The sequence below is a fragment of the Carassius auratus genome, chromosome 16, assembly GCF_003368295.1.
Source record: "Carassius auratus strain Wakin chromosome 16, ASM336829v1, whole genome shotgun sequence".
Classification (NCBI taxonomy): domain Eukaryota; kingdom Metazoa; phylum Chordata; class Actinopteri; order Cypriniformes; family Cyprinidae; genus Carassius; species Carassius auratus.
Window position 1 is genome coordinate 22,969,738 of NC_039258.1, and position 18,683 is coordinate 22,988,420.

General features: G+C 42.2%; 1 protein-coding gene across 2 annotated transcripts in view; it reads right to left on the reverse strand.

Annotated features, from left to right (window-relative positions):
- LOC113116575 (ADAMTS-like protein 4) overlaps positions 1 to 18,683 on the reverse strand; it is an 86,042-nt gene that overhangs the window by 25,649 nt on the left and 41,710 nt on the right. For both annotated transcript variants that reach the window (XM_026284813.1, XM_026284814.1), the window contains one exon: positions 15,166 to 15,268. In XM_026284813.1, coding sequence (XP_026140598.1) covers positions 15,166 to 15,268 — 103 coding nt within the window. The remainder of the gene's footprint in view (positions 1 to 15,165; positions 15,269 to 18,683) is intronic.

Genomic DNA, 18,683 nt, shown 5'->3' on the forward strand with positions numbered 1-18,683 from the left:
ACCACGGAAAAACCAAACAGACAAAGAAACTAGGAGGGAGGTGGAGCGGCAGAAGACTAGGGGGAGGGACGGAGGGCCAGATAACATGGTACACAGAGACAGGAGGACCAGGTAGAATAGGGAAACAGAGACAAGACAACCAGGTCCAAAGGAGGAAACAGACAGAAAAAACAAAAGAAAACAAAAACATAAGTCCATGAAGGACATCACGTGATGCCCATCAGGGCGGAGCAGAAGACCACCAAAACCGTGTGGTCAGGGCGGACGCCCCCCAGAGTGCAGCAGAAGACCACCACAGCCATGTGGTCAGGACGGATGCCCCCCAGGGCAGAACAGAAGACCACCACCTCCTTGTGGTCGAGGCCAGAGTCCCCCAGGACGGAGCAGAAGACCACCACAGCCGTGTGGTCGGGATGGATGACCCCCAGGGTGGAACAGAAGACCACCACATCCTTGTGGTCAAGGCGGAAGCCCCCCAGGGTGGAGCAGAAGTCCACCACACCTGTGTGGTCAGGGCGTAAGCACCCCAGGGCGGAGCAGAAGACCACCTCATCCGTGCGGCCAGACCAACGGGAGGACGAAACTCTGGTAATCCCATGGTGTTTATACTGGATTCCAGAGGATCTGTGCTGACTTGACTCTGCTCATGAAGATTATTGGTGACTTGCATTTGTTTATGAAGATCCCGGTGACTTGACTCAGTCCTTGAAGATCCCCGGTGACTTGACTCAGTCCTTGAAGATCACCGTTGACTTGACTCTGTCCTTGAAGATCCCCGGTGACTTGACTCAGTCCTTGAAGATCACCGTTGACTTGACTCTGTCCTTGAAGATCACCGGTGACTTGACTCTGTCCTTGAAGATCACTGGTGACTTGACTTGTCTTTGGAAAGTCCATGGTGACTAGTCCTGACTCTGGAAGGTCAAATGTGACTAACCCTGACTCTGGAAGGTCAATGGTGACTAACCCTGACTCTGGAGGGTCCATGAGCACCTGACTAGACTCAGGAGGGTCAACTGGAACCTGACTCACCTCTGAAAATTCAACGGTCCCCTGACTCGACTCTGGAGGGTCAACAGTGACTAACCCTGACTCTTGAAGGTCGATGGTGACTAACCCTGACTCTGGAGGGTCAACGGTGACTAACCCTGAGTCTGGAGGGTCAACGGTGACTAACCCTGACTCTGGAGGGTCCACGAGCACCTGACTCGACTCTGGAGGGTCAACCGGAACCTGACTCACCTCTGAAAATTCAACGGTCCCCTGACTCGACTCTGGAGGGTCAACAGTGACTAACCCTGACTCTGGAGGGTCCACGAGCACCTGACTCGACTCTGGAGGGTCAACCGGAACCTGACTCAACTCTGGAAAGTCAATGGGCACCTGACTCGACTCTGGAAGGTCAACAGGAATCTGACTTGACTCTGGGGAATCAACTGGAACGTGACTCGACTCTGGATGGTCAACAGGAGCCTGACTTGACTCTGGACAGTCAACTGGAATTTGACTTGACTCTGGAAAGTCAACGGTAACTAACCCTGACTCTGGAAGGTGACTAACCCTGACTCTGGAGGGTCCATGAACACCTGACTCAACTCTGGAAAGTCAACGATCACCTGACTCGACTCAGGAAAACCCTTTGTAACTGCCATCCTCTGCAGTGGCTCCAGGCTGACGGCTATGTTGCGCAGCAATCTTGCCTCGTGGGGTTGGGTTGGCGGCCATGTTGCCTCGTGGCACTGAGCTGGCGGCCATCTTGTGCTGTGGTGTGGGGCTGGCTTCCATCTTGCCTCGTGGTGCGGGGTTGGTGGCCATGCTGCGTAGCGGCGCTGGGTTGGCGGCCATCTTACACAGCGGTGCTGGCTCAGCCGATTTGCGCCTCCTCTCCCCTCTCTGTCCACAATTGGGAAACGGTGGCTCCCATCCGAACCCCGGGTCAATGAGAGGGCACAGTTGAGATTGCTGCCGGACCTCCTCTCGACTACTCCCTCCTGAGCAACCTCCCCTGGTTCCACGGAAAACTACCAGGTGGGTACCCTCAAACCCATTCCTCACCCGTTCTGTGACTGGGAAGGAACTATGGTTAGACATACCGCTGGATCCTCTAAGATGGAGTCCTTCTGTAACGATTCGACGACCAGTGAAAACACAGGGAGTCGAGAGATCCAATCGCAGGTATGCTTTAATAGGATAATCCAAATTCATTGTCAGACAAGGCAGGGTCAAAACCAGAAATGCAGTCCAAACAAACAAAATAACAAACAAAGAAGGAAACAGGAAAAGGGAACGGAACGGGAACTCAGAATGTGAGGAATGGAGAATCTCGGGGAACGAGAAGACTGGAACATCGAAGGGTAAGGACTCCATACAAACAACAGGAAAAGACAGGTTTTTATAAGGAGACTAATGACAATAGATTTCCTGTACCTGGTGCAATTAACTGGAGTGCAATTACTGTGAAGACAGGACCAGATTAGAGGAATTATGGTGCCTATGGCGAAGTGCCTAAGGAGAAGTGAGCTCACTAGTGGACACCCAGGGAAACAGAGACTGACAGTGTGACAGATAGTTTATACTTCATCAAGTAAAAGTTCTTTAAGTGTAATTGTTCATACATCCACCTAAATGCTGTGAAATATTTACTGATTTTATCATGTCAACATAAGAATAACTGATATTGTTAGTAGTATTTCAGTAAAATGAACACTTACTGTACTGGATACATTTGTTTTTTAATCATGTTTAAATCTCTCAAAAAAGATCATCAGGCTTTGCATTGGATTATATGTTTTGATCATCAAATTAAGCATTTAAATCTCATCTTACTAAAACATGTTTTTAGAGATATACAGTGACAACTGATATTTATATAATTTAATGCATATACTCTTTTATAAAAGTCTCATTGATTTACATTATAATCAGAATTATTTAACATATATATAAGCTATAAAACAGCCATAAAACCTGTTTTCTTATTTAAATTACAATTAATAATGGACAGAAGACTTAGAAATCTGAAAAGTATAATAAAAAGTGGTCTGTTATTTTAAGCTTTCTTAAGTAATTCGATATTTTTTCGTGAGGAAAAAAACAACAAAATGAAATGTAAGTTGCTACTAACTAAAAATCTCTCCTTTCAGTGCAGCAGAAAAGTCCATTTTGAGCAAGAGTCATTTAAATACATGGAAATGATCCAACTATAAAGGTTGATTTGCTCCTGTATTGTCTATTCCTCTCAAGGATTCTTTTGAATGCGCCGAGGAGAATTAAGATTTTCGATAAATTACTTTTTGGTCTGTTCACAATTTTCTGTGAATAACAAAATCTTGGTCCGTTCCTCAAACATCATATGGGTTTGGAACGGCATGAGGGCGAGTAAATGAGACAGAGTTTCATTTTTCAATGAACTTTTTTTTTAATGTCCTTTAAAAACCCTCTGGCACAGTAAGAACAAGTCAAAGCATACACAGAACTGCACAGCAGCACCATGCAGAAACAATTACTGCACACACACACACACACACACACACACACGATCACATAATGATCTTTAGCGTAGAGCCGGCCAAAAAATGATCTCCCAGGGACAACAAAACAAAAGCATGTTCACCCTACAGCCAAACCCCCAGTGTCTCATCCAACAAAAGCTCACATAGCTGCTGGAAACTACAACCCTTTTACTCCTAATAAATCCGAGCACCTTCTAATACCTCCTCCACCAGCAAAACACACACAGTCCCAGTGTCGCCTTGTCACACAAGAGTTGTCTTTCGCAACGGCTCATGGCCTGAATACCCCTGAGGGCTTTTGTTTTCATTTCATTTCTACATAAAAGCAGAATTAGAAGAGTGTAAACAGAGGGGTGAATGAGCGCCAAGTCTCTTTCATTACAGTGTAACTGAATTCTTGCAGTGAACTCTTCCTGATCCTGAACCCTGTAGGATATCAGCACTGTCCCATACCCAGCTGATGCAGACTCTGATTAAACTCTGAACTCTGTCTGATAAAACAATGTCATGCGTTTGACTCGCACACCTTCAAGTTTCACTGTGTCACACCTACATCTCTGTTCTAGCTTGTACTTTTCCAAGTCATTTGTAAAGTGTGTATTGGCTCTCGTCATGCTACACGATCTCCTCAGAATGAATCACTTATGCTCAAGCATTCCTCAATTATAAGTCACTTTGGATAAAAGCATTTGCAAAACGAATAAATCGCTATCACTTTAATTACACTTTAATAAACACTACATCTGTAGTTCAAAGCATACATTCTACAGTCATGTACACAAAAACTAAATGTGCAAAACCTTATATATGTGCCGTACTTTATATAATTTCACGTTGTTGTTGAAACAATCTCGCGACTTATGGAGTGATATCATGTCATCAAAGTACAATCCTCGTTCCTTCTGTAAAACTATTCCTTTAATATCACACAACTTTCCTATCTAGAAATGTACTCAGTATGACTGGAAGCAGGAGGGAGATCATAAAGTCTCTCAGAAGCATGATTTATAGATATAAACAACACATCAGCAATAACAACTCTTTAGCAGCACTTCATCAGTGAATACCTTCAATCAAGATTCAGTGATCTAAACCCAAGATTATGGGTTCTTAACTTAACTTAAGGTTCTAGAATCAAAAATCAAGACGACTCTAAACTGAAGATTCAAGATTCTAAACTAAAGACTTGTGGGTCTACATTAATCAAGATTTTAAACACAAGATTCACTATTCTTAACTAAAGATTCAGGGTTCTTATCTCATGAATCAAAGATTGAAACTCAAGATTGTAAATTCAAGATTCAATGGTCTAAACTCAGTATTCATGATTCCAATTCAAGGTTCTGAACTCGAGATTCAAGATGCTAAACTACTAATCTCAAATCAGGATTGTAAATCAAGATTCGCTTGTCTAAACTCAGTATTCACATTTCACTCAAGATTCAAGGTTCTGAAATCAAAAATCAAGATTTAACATTCTAAACCGAAGATTCAGGGTTCTAGACATAAATTCAAGACTGTAACCTCAACATTCAAACCTCTAATCATCTTCACAATTATAAATGTAAAGTTCTACACACAAGATTTGAGGTTTTAAACCGAAGAATCAAGACTTTAACTCAAGGTGAACTTATGTAACGGGTATGGAAATTAATGTTCATTTCATTTATAGAATTACACAAAAACTGTTCAAAATGTATACCTGAATATGTATGTCTGTGTGTGCACTTTCCCCTTTAAATTTCTGACGGAAGAATTGATTTTAATTTCCTGTCTTTGCGCCTCCTCTTCCCTTTCTGCGCTGTCTGTGCATGGGAGAGGTGGGCTTCTAATTGGCTCTGATCAATCTAATTTCATCTTTGCTTTAAAAATCACTTTTATACTTTAAAACTCTATTTAAATCATATATAATATTATTTTACATTCATATTTGATTATTTCTGCATTTTCACTTAATTTAATCCATTTTCTGTGAATCGATGCACTTGAAGCATGTGCTAATTGTGTTGCACTTGACCTCCATTTAACAGAAAAGACAAGGGCGAAAAACACACTGTAAAAGACTTGTGTTATGTTTAACAGGTATGTTGTTTTGTCACTTGTTTAATTTTGTATGAAAATTGTATACCATTTCCTCTTCCCTTTCTGCGCTGTCTGTGCATGGGAGAGAAAAGACAAGGGCGAAAAACACACTGTAAAAGACTTGTGTTATGTTTAACAGTAAATGAAGAACCGTCAACTGATGTCCGACTGGTTACTGAGAAAAAAAACACAACGCAGATTACACCGGTCACACGTGGTGCCCGTGACCATTTCGGATCTTCAGATCAGCGCTTCGCAGATCGCCGTGGTTGCATGACGGCTCGCCGGCTTCGCCGATCTTCTCTCCCGGTCTTCTTCATCGCCATCGCTCGCAGCGGCTCCGTGCTCGCGGATAAAGAGCGCACCTGTGTGAGATGAACAGCGTTTGACATCTCGTCTTAAAGGAACGGTAACTTAAAGAGTTTCATCCACGACTTTCCTCTCCGGGAATCTTTTTTTTTCTTCTTCGTTGATGTGTGTTAATCGAGAGAGACTGTGATAAGGACCTCGTGGTGATTCATTGACATTCGAGCATCGTATCCTTTATCTGAAAATATAATTATTGTCAGTTGATGCGTTTTAAATGTGGAACTCTGTCTGACGGACTCAAGAGTAAGAATATATTTTACATCCATCAAGAAAAGTCTATCTTTACTCTTTGAACTGTGTTCATACTGACAATTAACTGCATTGATTTCTGATTTCCAGGATCTTGTATGAAAAATTGGTTTTGCTGTTTAAAGCATATTAATTTTTTTTGTAATTTAGTGCTTTCATTTTGATTCGAGGCATGTTTGAGGATATTGATAAGGAAGATTTCAGCCCTGCTAAACAATCTAATTTAACTTTTCCTATGGGCAGGGGTGGTGGGCGTGAAATTTATCACAACAGGAGGATGTCTGAAGTTACATCTCGTTATTATGGGAGAGGGAGAGCGTTGGCTAATGTGGGTCTGGATTATATGCACACAGTTGATTCTGCAATCGGCGCTTCTGTAGGCCCAACAGCTAGCTCCACCCCAATTACACGCTCAGATACTGAACGTGTAATTTCTTCAGAGGAATTAGGAAGCATAATTTCAGATTTGGCTCACAAAATAGGGGAAAGTATTTCAGCCAGCCTTAATATTGCGCACCAGCCCAGCCCAGTACAGCCTAATCTTCCTTGCCAGTCTCAGCACCCCAGTGAGTGCGTTGATGTATCTAGTCTGAAGGTGATAGTTCAGCAAGATTCAGCACCTCCACCATTCTTCAGGGGTGATAAGAGTGATTCATTTACTGTCCATGAATGGGAGGATATGATGTGCAGTTATTTAACCAGAATGAAATGCAAACCGCAAACTGATGTTTCTGATCTCATCATGAGCAGACTGGCTGGAAAAGCGAGAGATGTTGTGAAGGTGTCCCTACGAAGCCGCCCTGAACTGAATGCCAGTGAACTTCCAAGTGCGGTGTTTGATATACTGAAACGCAACTTCAGTGAGTTGGCTTACTCAAATATGCCTATGGCTGACTTTTATAATACTGTCCCAAGAGCAGATGAAAGTCCCATGGATTACTGGATACGTCTTAACAAGGCCATAGATGTTGCTGATGAGTGCTTGCGCAGGCGTAATAAGAGTGTTGAGGATCCCGCTGCAGAAGCTGTCATGATGTTTATTTCACATTGTCCAGACCCAAGTCTTGCTATGTCTTTTCAGTTTAAACCAGCTGAGAAGTGGAGTGCCGCTGAGGTACAGGAGCGGTTGGATAGTCATCAGAGGGATTCAAGGAGATTTTCGTCAAGGACACAGCACACCATGTCTTTGTCAACTTGCAACCAGTGCACGGTTACAGCACGTCACAATTCTGCGTCCAGTTCTCTTCAGCAGCCTGCTTCTTTGCCAGCCCAGTCTCTGCCTGCTGTGAGTCATCTTAATCCTAATGCTGTTCCATTCTCTCCAGACACAGGTCTCCAACATATGGTTGGCATGATGGATAGAGTCCTGTCATTGTGCACTGCCTCTTTAACTTCACCCAGTCAGGCTCAAGCAGACAAAACTTCAGGCTTCAAGACCAACTTAGTTTCTGCATGTAGGGTCTGTAAATCCAAGGAGCACACTACGTACTCACACTGTAGACGTCACAGGCTTTGTCGTCACTGTCTTAGTCCTGGCCACTTTAAGAGTGACTGTCCCAAAGCAGCATGCCCAGCAACATCCTCGGATACTGCTCAGTTAAACTGAGTAGCCCATGTGATGAGAGGGGTAACATGGGCAATTGTAATAAAATCTCCCTCACAGAAGTAGCAGATGTGCAAAATGTTTTCATGAACAGCTGCGAGTCATTGCCAGAAGACAAAACTGTATTATATGTGGGGTCTCAGAGAGTTGATGGGGCGAGTGAGTTGTTTTATGCTCCTGTGATAGTTTGTGGCCAATACACATTAAAGGGGTTACTGGATTCTGGTAGTATGTCCTGCACGCTTAGTGAAGAGGGTGAGTCCAAGCTGCAAGCTGATGGTATTCTTTCACATCCTCAAGCAATTCCAAGTAATGTGGTTCTGGTTGGCTGTGGTGGCCTTACAATTCAGCCAAAGTGTATGTACGACTTGGAGATTGAAGTTTATGGATTTAAGTTTGTTGTTCCAACTCTTGTAGTGCCTGGACAAAGAGACGAGTTCATAATTGGAAGCAACGTGATCAAATGCATTCTACAGAAGATGAAATCTCATGACAAGTACTGGGAACTTGTTTCCTGCTGTAACGGTAATCCTGAGTGTGAGCAATTCCTAGAGCTTTTAAGCTGCATCTCCCGTTGGTCTGGCCCTCAGCAGCCTGATAAACTGGGTACTGTGAAACTCTGTCAGGCAGTCACTCTACTTCCCAGACGTGAGTATCTTGTTTGGGGGAAATTGCCCGCAAATGTCCCTGTTTCCCCGGGAAGCACTGTAATTGTTGAGCCAACCACTGCGCGTTCAGCACCTAAAAGCATTCTTGTCGGAAGAGTAGTAACACCAATGTGGGGTGATCGATGGGTGCCAATGAAGATACTTAATCCGAATCCAACGTCAGTGACAATTCGCCGCAACTCTAAACTGGCTGATGTTTCTTCCTGTCTATGTGTAGAAGACCTCACTGTTATGCAGGGATTGAGTAGAACTCAACTTGACACTCCCAATTCAGATCCACTCAAAACTGCCTTGCCCGCTGATCCAGTGCAGTCACTGAAAGACTACGGCTTGAAGGATGTTGACATTGACGGCTGTGATGTTTCTGAGATGTGGAAGAAAAAACTGGCAGCTCTTATTGTATCTTACCATGATGTTTTCTCCAAGGATAAACTGGATTGTGGAGAGGCAAAGGATTTTGTGCACAGGATCCATCTTTATGATGAACGCCCATTTCGTCTTCCTTATCGCCGCATCCCTCCTGCCCACTACCAGAAACTGAGAGAAGTTTTGTCAGAAATGGAGGAGAAAGGCATAATCAGTAAGTCTGTCAGTGAGTACGCATCGCCTTTAGTGATGGTCTGGAAAAAAGATGGTGATTTGAGAGTTTGTACCGATTTCCGTTGGCTCAATGCTAAAACTTTCAAGGACGCCCATCCTTTACCACATCAATCTGACTGTCTTGCAGCCTTAGGAGGTAATGCCTTTTTCAGTACCATGGACTTAACTTCAGGATTTTACAACATCCCACTCCATGAGTCTGACCGTCGATACACTGCCTTCACAACGCCTATGGGGTTATACGAGTATAATCGTCTCCCTCAGGGCCTTTGCAATAGCCCTGCATCTTTCATGCGCATGATGCTCAGTATTTTCGGTGACCTTAACTTTTCCAGTCTTCTCTGTTACCTCGATGACTTGTTGGTCTTCGCTCCATCTGAACAGGAGGCACTGAGGCGCTTGGAGATCGTATTTTCTCGATTGAGATCCAGCAATCTAAAGCTAGCTCCTAAAAAGTGTCATTTTCTGAGGAAGTCCGTAACGTTCCTGGGCCATGTGATAGATGGTACTGGTGTTTCAGTAGATGTAGAGAAAGTGAAAGTCATCTCTGCTTTTCGAAAAGAGGATCTAATGAAGGAAGATGGAGCCACACCTTCACAGAAGAAAATCAGATCGTTTCTCGGTATGGTCCTGTACTATCAGGCCTTCATTCCAAGTTGTTCTCGTATTGCCAGACCCTTATTCAACCTGACAGCTGGCCTGAAACGTTCAGTGAAAGGTGTTGGTGGTCGTAGAAGAGCAGGCACTTTTCGGGAGTTGACATCTCAGGACTGGACCCCGGACTGTGAAGTGGCCTTTGAGGAACTGAAACGGGCCCTTGTCGATTGTGTAGTGCTGGCTCATCCAGATTTTGAGCGTCCATTCCTGCTCTGCACTGACGCTTCTTTAGACGGCTTAGGTGCTGTACTCTCTCAGATACCTGCAGGTGAAGACAAGGCTAGACCGATAGCGTTTGCTAGCAAGGCTTTGAATCGCAGCCAAAAAAAGTATCCTGCACACAGATTGGAATTCTTGGCTCTTAAGTGGGCAGTGTGTGACAAATTCAGTCACTGGCTTAAAGGCCATGAATTTACAGTCTGGACTGATAATAATCCGCTTACATATATTATGACCAAGCCGAAATTGGATGCATGTGAGCAACGCTGGGTCTCGAAACTTGCTCCATATTCTTTTGAGATCAAATATGTTCCTGGGAAACTCAACGTGGTGGCGGATGCACTCAGTAGGGATCCGTTTGTTAGGCCAGTAAGTCAGCGGCTTCTGTCAGAGCCTTATTCTGAACTGTTGAGGCAAGTACACAGTGTTGAGGATGGAAGTGTGCAAGAAGTGTTCCGACTTACCTGCCAAACGCAAACGTTAGGGTCAGATCCATTTGATGTCCGGCTGGATACATCATTGTCTGCTGATGACGTGTCCTCCGTTCTGTCCTCCTGTGATGAATGGGAAATAGGAACTGAATGTAGAGCAACATCATTCACAGAACATCTTAACTCTTTGATCAGCGGTGGTGAAGTGTTTCAATCCTTTTCCCTGACTGACTTAAGAGAACATCAGCATAAAGACCCTGTCATTGCAAGAGTGTGTTATTATGTTGACCGAAAGCACAGACCATCGAAACGTGAACGTGTCAATGAAAATGTGTATGTGTTGCGGATTCTGAAGCAGTGGGATAAACTTTCGGTGCTCAATGGAATCCTGTACAGAGCTATCAAAGACCCGCTCATCAGGCACAAGAGATTTCAGTTTGTTGTGCCCGAAACCTTGAAACGTCAAGCACTTTCTGGTGTTCACGACCTAGCTGGTCACCAAGGGCAGCCACGTACGTTGTCTTTGGCCCGTCAGAGGTTTTTCTGGCTTGATATGGAGCATGATGTGCGTGACTATGTGAAGAAGTGTACCAGGTGTGTCTTCAGCAAAACTCCAGAGCCTGCAGCAAGAGCCACCTTGGAGAGTATCAAAACCACAGCCCCACTGGAGCTTGTTTGCATCGACTTCTGGTCTGCTGAGGATCGACATAACAAATCTGTGGATGTTTTAGTTATATCGGATCACTTCACAAAGCTGGCACATGCTTTTCCGTGTCCAGACCAAACCGCAAAAACAGTGGCCAAGAAACTGTGGGACGGCTTCTTCTGTGTCTATGGATTTCCCCAACGTATCCATTCTGACCAGGGGGCTTCTTTTGAGAGTGAACTATTAGCTGAGCTTCTCGAACTGGCTGGCATTGACAAGTCTAGAACCACTCCCTACCACCCAATGGGGAACGGTGGTACTGAAAGATTCAACCGAACATTAGGTAACATGCTGAGGTCTCTTCCACCTAGATCTAAGCAAAAGTGGCCGCAGTTGGTGCAGACCATGACGTTTGTGTACAACTGTACAGCACATGAAACTACAGGTTTTGCCCCATTTTACTTAATGTATGGCAGAGTACCACGGTTGCCAGTTGACCTTATGTTCCAGAGTGTTCTGCGGGATAAGTCAGTTTGTGACTACAACCAGTACGTTAAATCGCTCATCAAGGATCTCCAGTCTGCTATGTCAGTGGCGCAGAAGAATTCTGTTCAAGAACAAAAACACCAGTCCAACCAGTACAACAAAAGAGTTAAAGGCCTTCCTCTAGCCATTGGTGACCAGGTGCTCGTGGCTTACAAGGGTTGTAGAGGGAAACGGAAACTTGCTGACAGATGGGAGCCATCTGTATACACTGTCATTGCCTCAAAGCCTTCCATACATGTCTATAAGATCCGTGACAGAGCTGGTAATGAGCGAACAGTACATCGCAATCTTCTTTTGCAAGTGAACTTCCTCCCTTTGCCTGACATGGACTCGGATAGTTCTGGTCAAGAGGATGCTGGAACACCTACCTGCAGTGTCCCTTTGCAGTCTGATCCAACATGCTCTGGTGGTCTAACTGTCCAGACCCACAGTGACGCTTGTTCCTACGCTGCTGAGATTGAATCTGCAGATGATGAGCGGAATGAGACTGAGGATCTCTCACAAGCAGACTCAATGTCCAACATCTCCAATGTAGCTATATGCGATGATGACCGCACTGCTTCATGGGTGCAATCTCAGTTGCCCTGCCAACAGGAGCCAAATTCACATCTTGCTGTGCCAGTGGCTGATGACAATACTGTGGCTGGTGCTGGTGCTGATCCTTGTCCCCAAAATCCTGTCTATGACAGTGTACCTGTTGTGCTAGGTCCTGTAGCTGGTTTAAATACTGCTGATCATTACTCTACCAGGTTCGGAAGAGTTATCAGACCTGTGCGCAGACTTATTGAATCCATGGTTCAACTTGAGACCCTGTTAGGTTTGGATTCTGGGTCAACAGTAATTCATGTTTGAATTAGCAGTTTTTGCAACTTGCTTTTGTTTCTCAATTTTTCTAAGTAAAACTTGCCTTAATTGAGCATGTGGTCTAAGTGTACGAGGTGTAATGGGCACCTTGATGAAGTCTACAGAATGTGATGAAATTTGGCCAATTTCAAAACATTTTTATCCTTTCTTTGGGAAGCTTTTGATTGCTGACTGTCTTCACTGATTGTTTAGAGTGTGGACCATGTAATTCTTTGACCAGTGTACAGTTTTTTTTTCGTGTTTTTCTCAGAGTTTTGTGTAATTCTAGGGGGGTGAGTGTAACGGGTATGGAAATTAATGTTCATTTCATTTATAGAATTACACAAAAACTGTTCAAAATGTATACCTGAATATGTATGTCTGTGTGTGCACTTTCCCCTTTAAATTTCTGACGGAAGAATTGATTTTAATTTCCTGTCTTTGCGCCTCCTCTTCCCTTTCTGCGCTGTCTGTGCATGGGAGAGGTGGGCTTCTAATTGGCTCTGATCAATCTAATTTCATCTTTGCTTTAAAAATCACTTTTATACTTTAAAACTCTATTTAAATCATATATAATATTATTTTACATTCATATTTGATTATTTCTGCATTTTCACTTAATTTAATCCATTTTCTGTGAATCGATGCACTTGAAGCATGTGCTAATTGTGTTGCACTTGACCTCCATTTAACAGAAAAGACAAGGGCGAAAAACACACTGTAAAAGACTTGTGTTATGTTTAACAGGTATGTTGTTTTGTCACTTGTTTAATTTTGTATGAAAATTGTATACCATTTCCTCTTCCCTTTCTGCGCTGTCTGTGCATGGGAGAGAAAAGACAAGGGCGAAAAACACACTGTAAAAGACTTGTGTTATGTTTAACAGTAAATGAAGAACCGTCAACTGATGTCCGACTGGTTACTGAGAAAAAAAACACAACGCAGATTACACCGGTCACACTTATACGTTTAAGATTGTAAGTTCAAGATTTAAGTGTTTGAATTCATGATTCCAAAAATTCTAGAAACAAAATTCTATACTGTGTCCAGGATCCAAACTGAAGATTTGAGGTCCTGTCCCAATGATTTGTGGTGGTCTCTATGGCCATCTGTCAGAGGGGCTCTTGTTGTGGCCCAGAAGTCTTCCTCTCCTCAATAGTAGATTGGGTGTCACTTCAGTTACTTCTGTCCTCACTTCCCCCTTTTTCAAGCCTCTCACTTACTATTCAGGCCTTTCTTCCTCCATTCACAGACCCTTTCATCCCATCCATCTATCCATCCATCCTGAACAGCACATTTGTTATTCAGTTGCTATGACTCCCTAACCTCTGTCCTCTCTGACTCCACCCCCCTCATCCAATTTCCCCTCTTTTTCTTTCTCTCCTCTCCCTGTATTGTTGATTTATGGTGGTGGTGTGGTACGTGTGCTCCATCTCAGTGACTTTTAGAAAGGCCCGTCACACATTCCTCTGTTTTTAACTCTGTGTTTCTCTTTAACTTCTCTTCTCTATCCTCACAAAGAGTCTTTGCTTGTACAGTAATACCCATGACCCCTGCGGTCTCCCTCCTCTTCTCTTCATTCATTCTACATCTACTTTTTGTCTCAGGTCTTTTCCAGCCTCTCAAAAACGCCTTTATTCTTGCTTATCTGCTAGTTCTGAGCTTTCTTAGAATTTAAGGCCGTGCCTGTCTGAAATGAATCCATGCAAATTATTCCACATTTTCTACGCTGATCGTGAAGGAAAATCTGCAGAATTCATTTAATGATGGCAAAACTCATTGAACAGCTCTGAAAATACTCATCCAACATATTTGAAATTATTTATTTCTTGTAAAATGGAATAAGATTTTATGTAGTTGATATTTATAATCAAAATTTTCCTCAACTTCTAAGCCATCTTGGATCTTTTAAATATATATGATCTTTTATATTTTGATCTTGGATCTTTTATATATATATATATATATATATATATATATATATATATATATATATATATATATATATATATATATATATATATATATATATATATATATATATATATATACATAGATATGTATATCATATCAAACCACAAGACTGCCTTTGTGAAGCATGCATTGCTGATTTAGGTAAAAAGTCATCTTAGAAGGCAGTTTGGAACAGGCTTTGCATTAGCTACACTACCATTTTAATTTGGGAAGAAATTAATATGTTTATTCAGAATGCATTCATGAAATTAATCAAAAGTGGCATTATTCTTTATGATGTAAAAAAAAAATTACATCTATTTAAAATAAATGATATTCATCAAAGAATTCCAGCAAAAAGCTTCAACAAAAATATTGTGCAGCACAACTGTTTTCAACATTGATATTAATCAGAAATGTTTCTTGAGGAATGATGCTGAAAATACAGCGGAGCATCACAGAAATACATTTTTAAAAGACTTTTAAAGAGTAGTGCCTTAAAAATAATTCTAAATAGGCAGCACACTATGAAACAGAGCTCATATGAGCTTTTTAATAAACAGCCAAACTGCATAACAATACAGTCTGATCATGAAACACTAATTGAACAGAGGTAAATGGAAAATATTGTCTAAGCAGATGTCTGAGCAGTATATATGATTATTAGACAGTAAACTCCAAATGCAGCTCCACAATGACAGAGGGGCAAGTAACAAGGTAATATTCCAGCACTCCTCTGTTATTGCTTCTGTTTTCCCTTAACACCCCTTCAATTTCCGTCTCTAACCTTCTGTGAAAGGCTCCCAGTCATACACGCGTCCCATAAACTCTTGATTGTTGAACGCTGCACACTGCTCGGCCCTGGAGCTTACTGGAGCACCTGGACATGCCTACAGAGAGAGAGAGAGACTCAGGTTATAGCATGACAGTGTGTGTGTGTGTGTGAGCATGCTTTGGGTCAGCCTGTAACAGAGAGTGATACATTAGTCACCATATGGAAATAATAGTGAACCTGGAAACACTCCAGAGGGAGAGACAGAGGGAGGCCAGTGTTTAATGACTCAGAGAAAGACAAGAGCCTTGAAGAAAAGGTCTTTTAGTCTAATTGTACAAATGTCAAACTTCAGCTCAAGCTTCATATGCCTTTTTGTTGTGAAATAATAAAGTGAACATAAGAATAGCTTTGATACTGTTTGGACCAACGCAGCTCAGCTTCACTTGATTCTCCAGCAGTCATTTTTTAGAAAAAGGTTTGTTTCCAGAAGCTTTACTTTGACTGTTCCTCAGCGGAGGAATGATCTTCACGAGCCTCCAGAACATCTCACATCTTCTGAGGAGACTTGATTTCTTCAGCTCTCCATCACTGTGTTATGTGTGGATCATTTACATCTCATCTCACTGACACACATTACTGGAGATATAGAGTGACAATCATTTTATATCATTATCTATGAGATATCACTGATTCACATCACAAGCATCAAAATTTCACCATCTAAAAATCTGCAGCTGCACCAAATTGCGTATTTTTGCTCAGTTTGAATCATGTGCATGTTTTCTCTCTCTTTCGCTCTCTCTCTCTAAAGGTTCAATAAACTTTTTTTTAGTTCTATTTCAGACTATTTTTTAACATGGGTTTACAGGGTTAAGAAAGCAGAATTGTTAAGTGGAAATGTTACCAGATTGGATAAATTCCTTCCAATCCCTGGATGACAGACAGAAGAGGACTTCAGGATGAAACATATGGCATCATAAATCAGCTCTATATCAGCTTTAAGAGTGCAAGCGCACAGATGCTCATCTCAAGATCTTCCACGTGTTTGTTCACGATGCCAATGACATCAGGAAACACTTCTCATTTTCCCTCTGCGTCTCTTGAACACGATGGGAGCCTCCCACAGAGGGAGAGATGAAGCAGAGGGATGTTACAGGACACTAAAGACAGGCAGAGACAGCTGCGGACGGTAATGGGGTCATCGAGGTGTCATTTCACCGCACACACAGCCATTAATGACCAAACACCGGCCCATTAATGCACAGCAAACACACTGCGGCTCTCCACAAACCAGCCCTAAATATTTACAGCACCTCTGAGTGTGTTTCCTCAGGAAGACTTCCGCTCTGTTTATTCTAGGGGTTCAGTGCTCATGCTCGTGTTCACTCAATTAATCCAAGCTTTGGGTGCTTACCACATAAGTTACGATGTTAACATTTGTGCGTATATACATAGGTTTAACAAGGCTAAATCAATGCGGACGGATATTTACAATATTGAGTTTTGAAGTGCTTGAAATCTCCTGAATGGTCTAAAAACAACTGAATAAATGGTTAGGAAAAAAACTAGAAAACGTGAATCACTGAACTTTGTTGGTAACGACGGAACTAGCAACTATAGCTGGCTAACAATGCTTTTGTGAAAAGCACCCCAGATATCAGTGTTAGCAGTTTTTATAGCATGCATAGCAAATTCAGATGCAAGGGTAGAAATAATATTAGCGGCAGCATGCATAGCAAGTCATATTATTATTGCTGCTAATATAGCATTGGCAAGAGAAAGCACTTTAGTTGCATGACAATTTACTGATAACTCATGGAGGGTAAATGAACTGAATGTCAAATCTAACACTCTTTGCTCAGTCCGCCCGAGCCTGGGGGTAACTTCATCTATCAGCCTGCAGTGTGATTCCTGTTTATTAATGACACACATACTGTGCGTTTCTACCAAGGTAAGTTTGAGCTATTGGCTCAGACACACATAGTTATTTAGGTCATTAGTTACATGACCCAAGCATACAGCACCCAGGTTCACATTGTTAAGACACTAGTTAATTTATCCAGACTCCATTAGCCCAGAAACTCATTTAAGTCAGGTCACTAGTTTAATCTATCTGGTCAAGCGATCAGGTCCACACAGCAATAGTTCATTAGCGTTAAACCATTCGGCAAAGCTGGTCCAGGCTCACATAGATAGCAAACATATGCTCTCTTATATTTCTTCTGCTATATAGGGATGATTTTAAGCATAAGAGTAGTACTGTTTCAGTATATACTTTTAAGTTTATTTAAGTGTAACTTCAGTAAAATGTAAGCACACAACTAGTCTTTTTTTTTAGCAACTATACTACAAGCAGGGCTCGAATTGAGGGGGGATGTTGGGGGATGGCATCCCACTGGTAGAAAAAAAGACAAAAAGCATTCCCTCAGTAAAACCACCACCCCCCTGACCACCCCCCGTGAATTAATCATGTGCATTATGTTAAACTTATCATGCAAATTTTTAAATTTGTCATTTTTTCATGCAAAATGGTTCTAGCGCAACCTATACAGTCTATGAGTGCAACTTTTGAATTTCTTTAAATAGAAGACAACAAAAAGGGGGGGTTTTGCCTTCATTAGAATTGAAGGATTCCCCTGACATAATGTTATTGTGCTGTACGTGTAACTGTGAGGGACTGAGAGACGATAGGAGAGCTGACATTATCCAGTCATCAACCAAACAAAAACACGTCTTGAGTCTACAAAAGCAATCACTGTGCAATAAAGCCTGATAGACTACAGTTACAATAACCTTATAGCAAGTCAAGCAATTATGGAAAAAAATACCCATGTATGACTTATGTTTTTATATTCATTGCACAAGTAATGTACTTTTCTGAATATCAGTACATGCACAAGCAAAAATGTGCTATTGGTTTTATACAATACTGCATATCAACAAGGTGTTTCTTTCCTTGAATTAATCAGTTTTTGAATGAATTTGAATGACTTTGAACAGAACTTGACCCGTGCAGATTTCTCTCCTGATTCAGACCAGAACACTTTACACTGGAAGAAGTGTTTTTATGGAGCATGCACTCATATTTGAGATGGTTTGAAATAAAAATTTGAGTGAACTATTCTTTTAAAGAATTACACATAAAAACAAAAAGCTAAGCCCACAAAGATTAAAAGACGCACAATCATTCGTGAGGCTTTTACTTGCTAAGAGACACAGAGCTGATATCTCGCTGAAATGCACCAGTCAAAGAGTTCAGAAGAGCTTCAGTAATGAAGCAGAGCATCTACTAGAACTCACGCTGAGAGACAGAGGGCTAATGCTTTACTGCCTGTCCTTAGGCCACATTCACTTCCTCGTTAATACAGCCACTGTCAAACAGGGGCACACACGGGTCACACACACACACACACGAACAGCTCCATCGGATCTTATTACAGGAGAAGCTAGCTCAGTAGGAAATCAGGGTGTAGCACGCACACACACATGCACGCACACACACGTAAATAAATTAATGTACGGCTGTCACT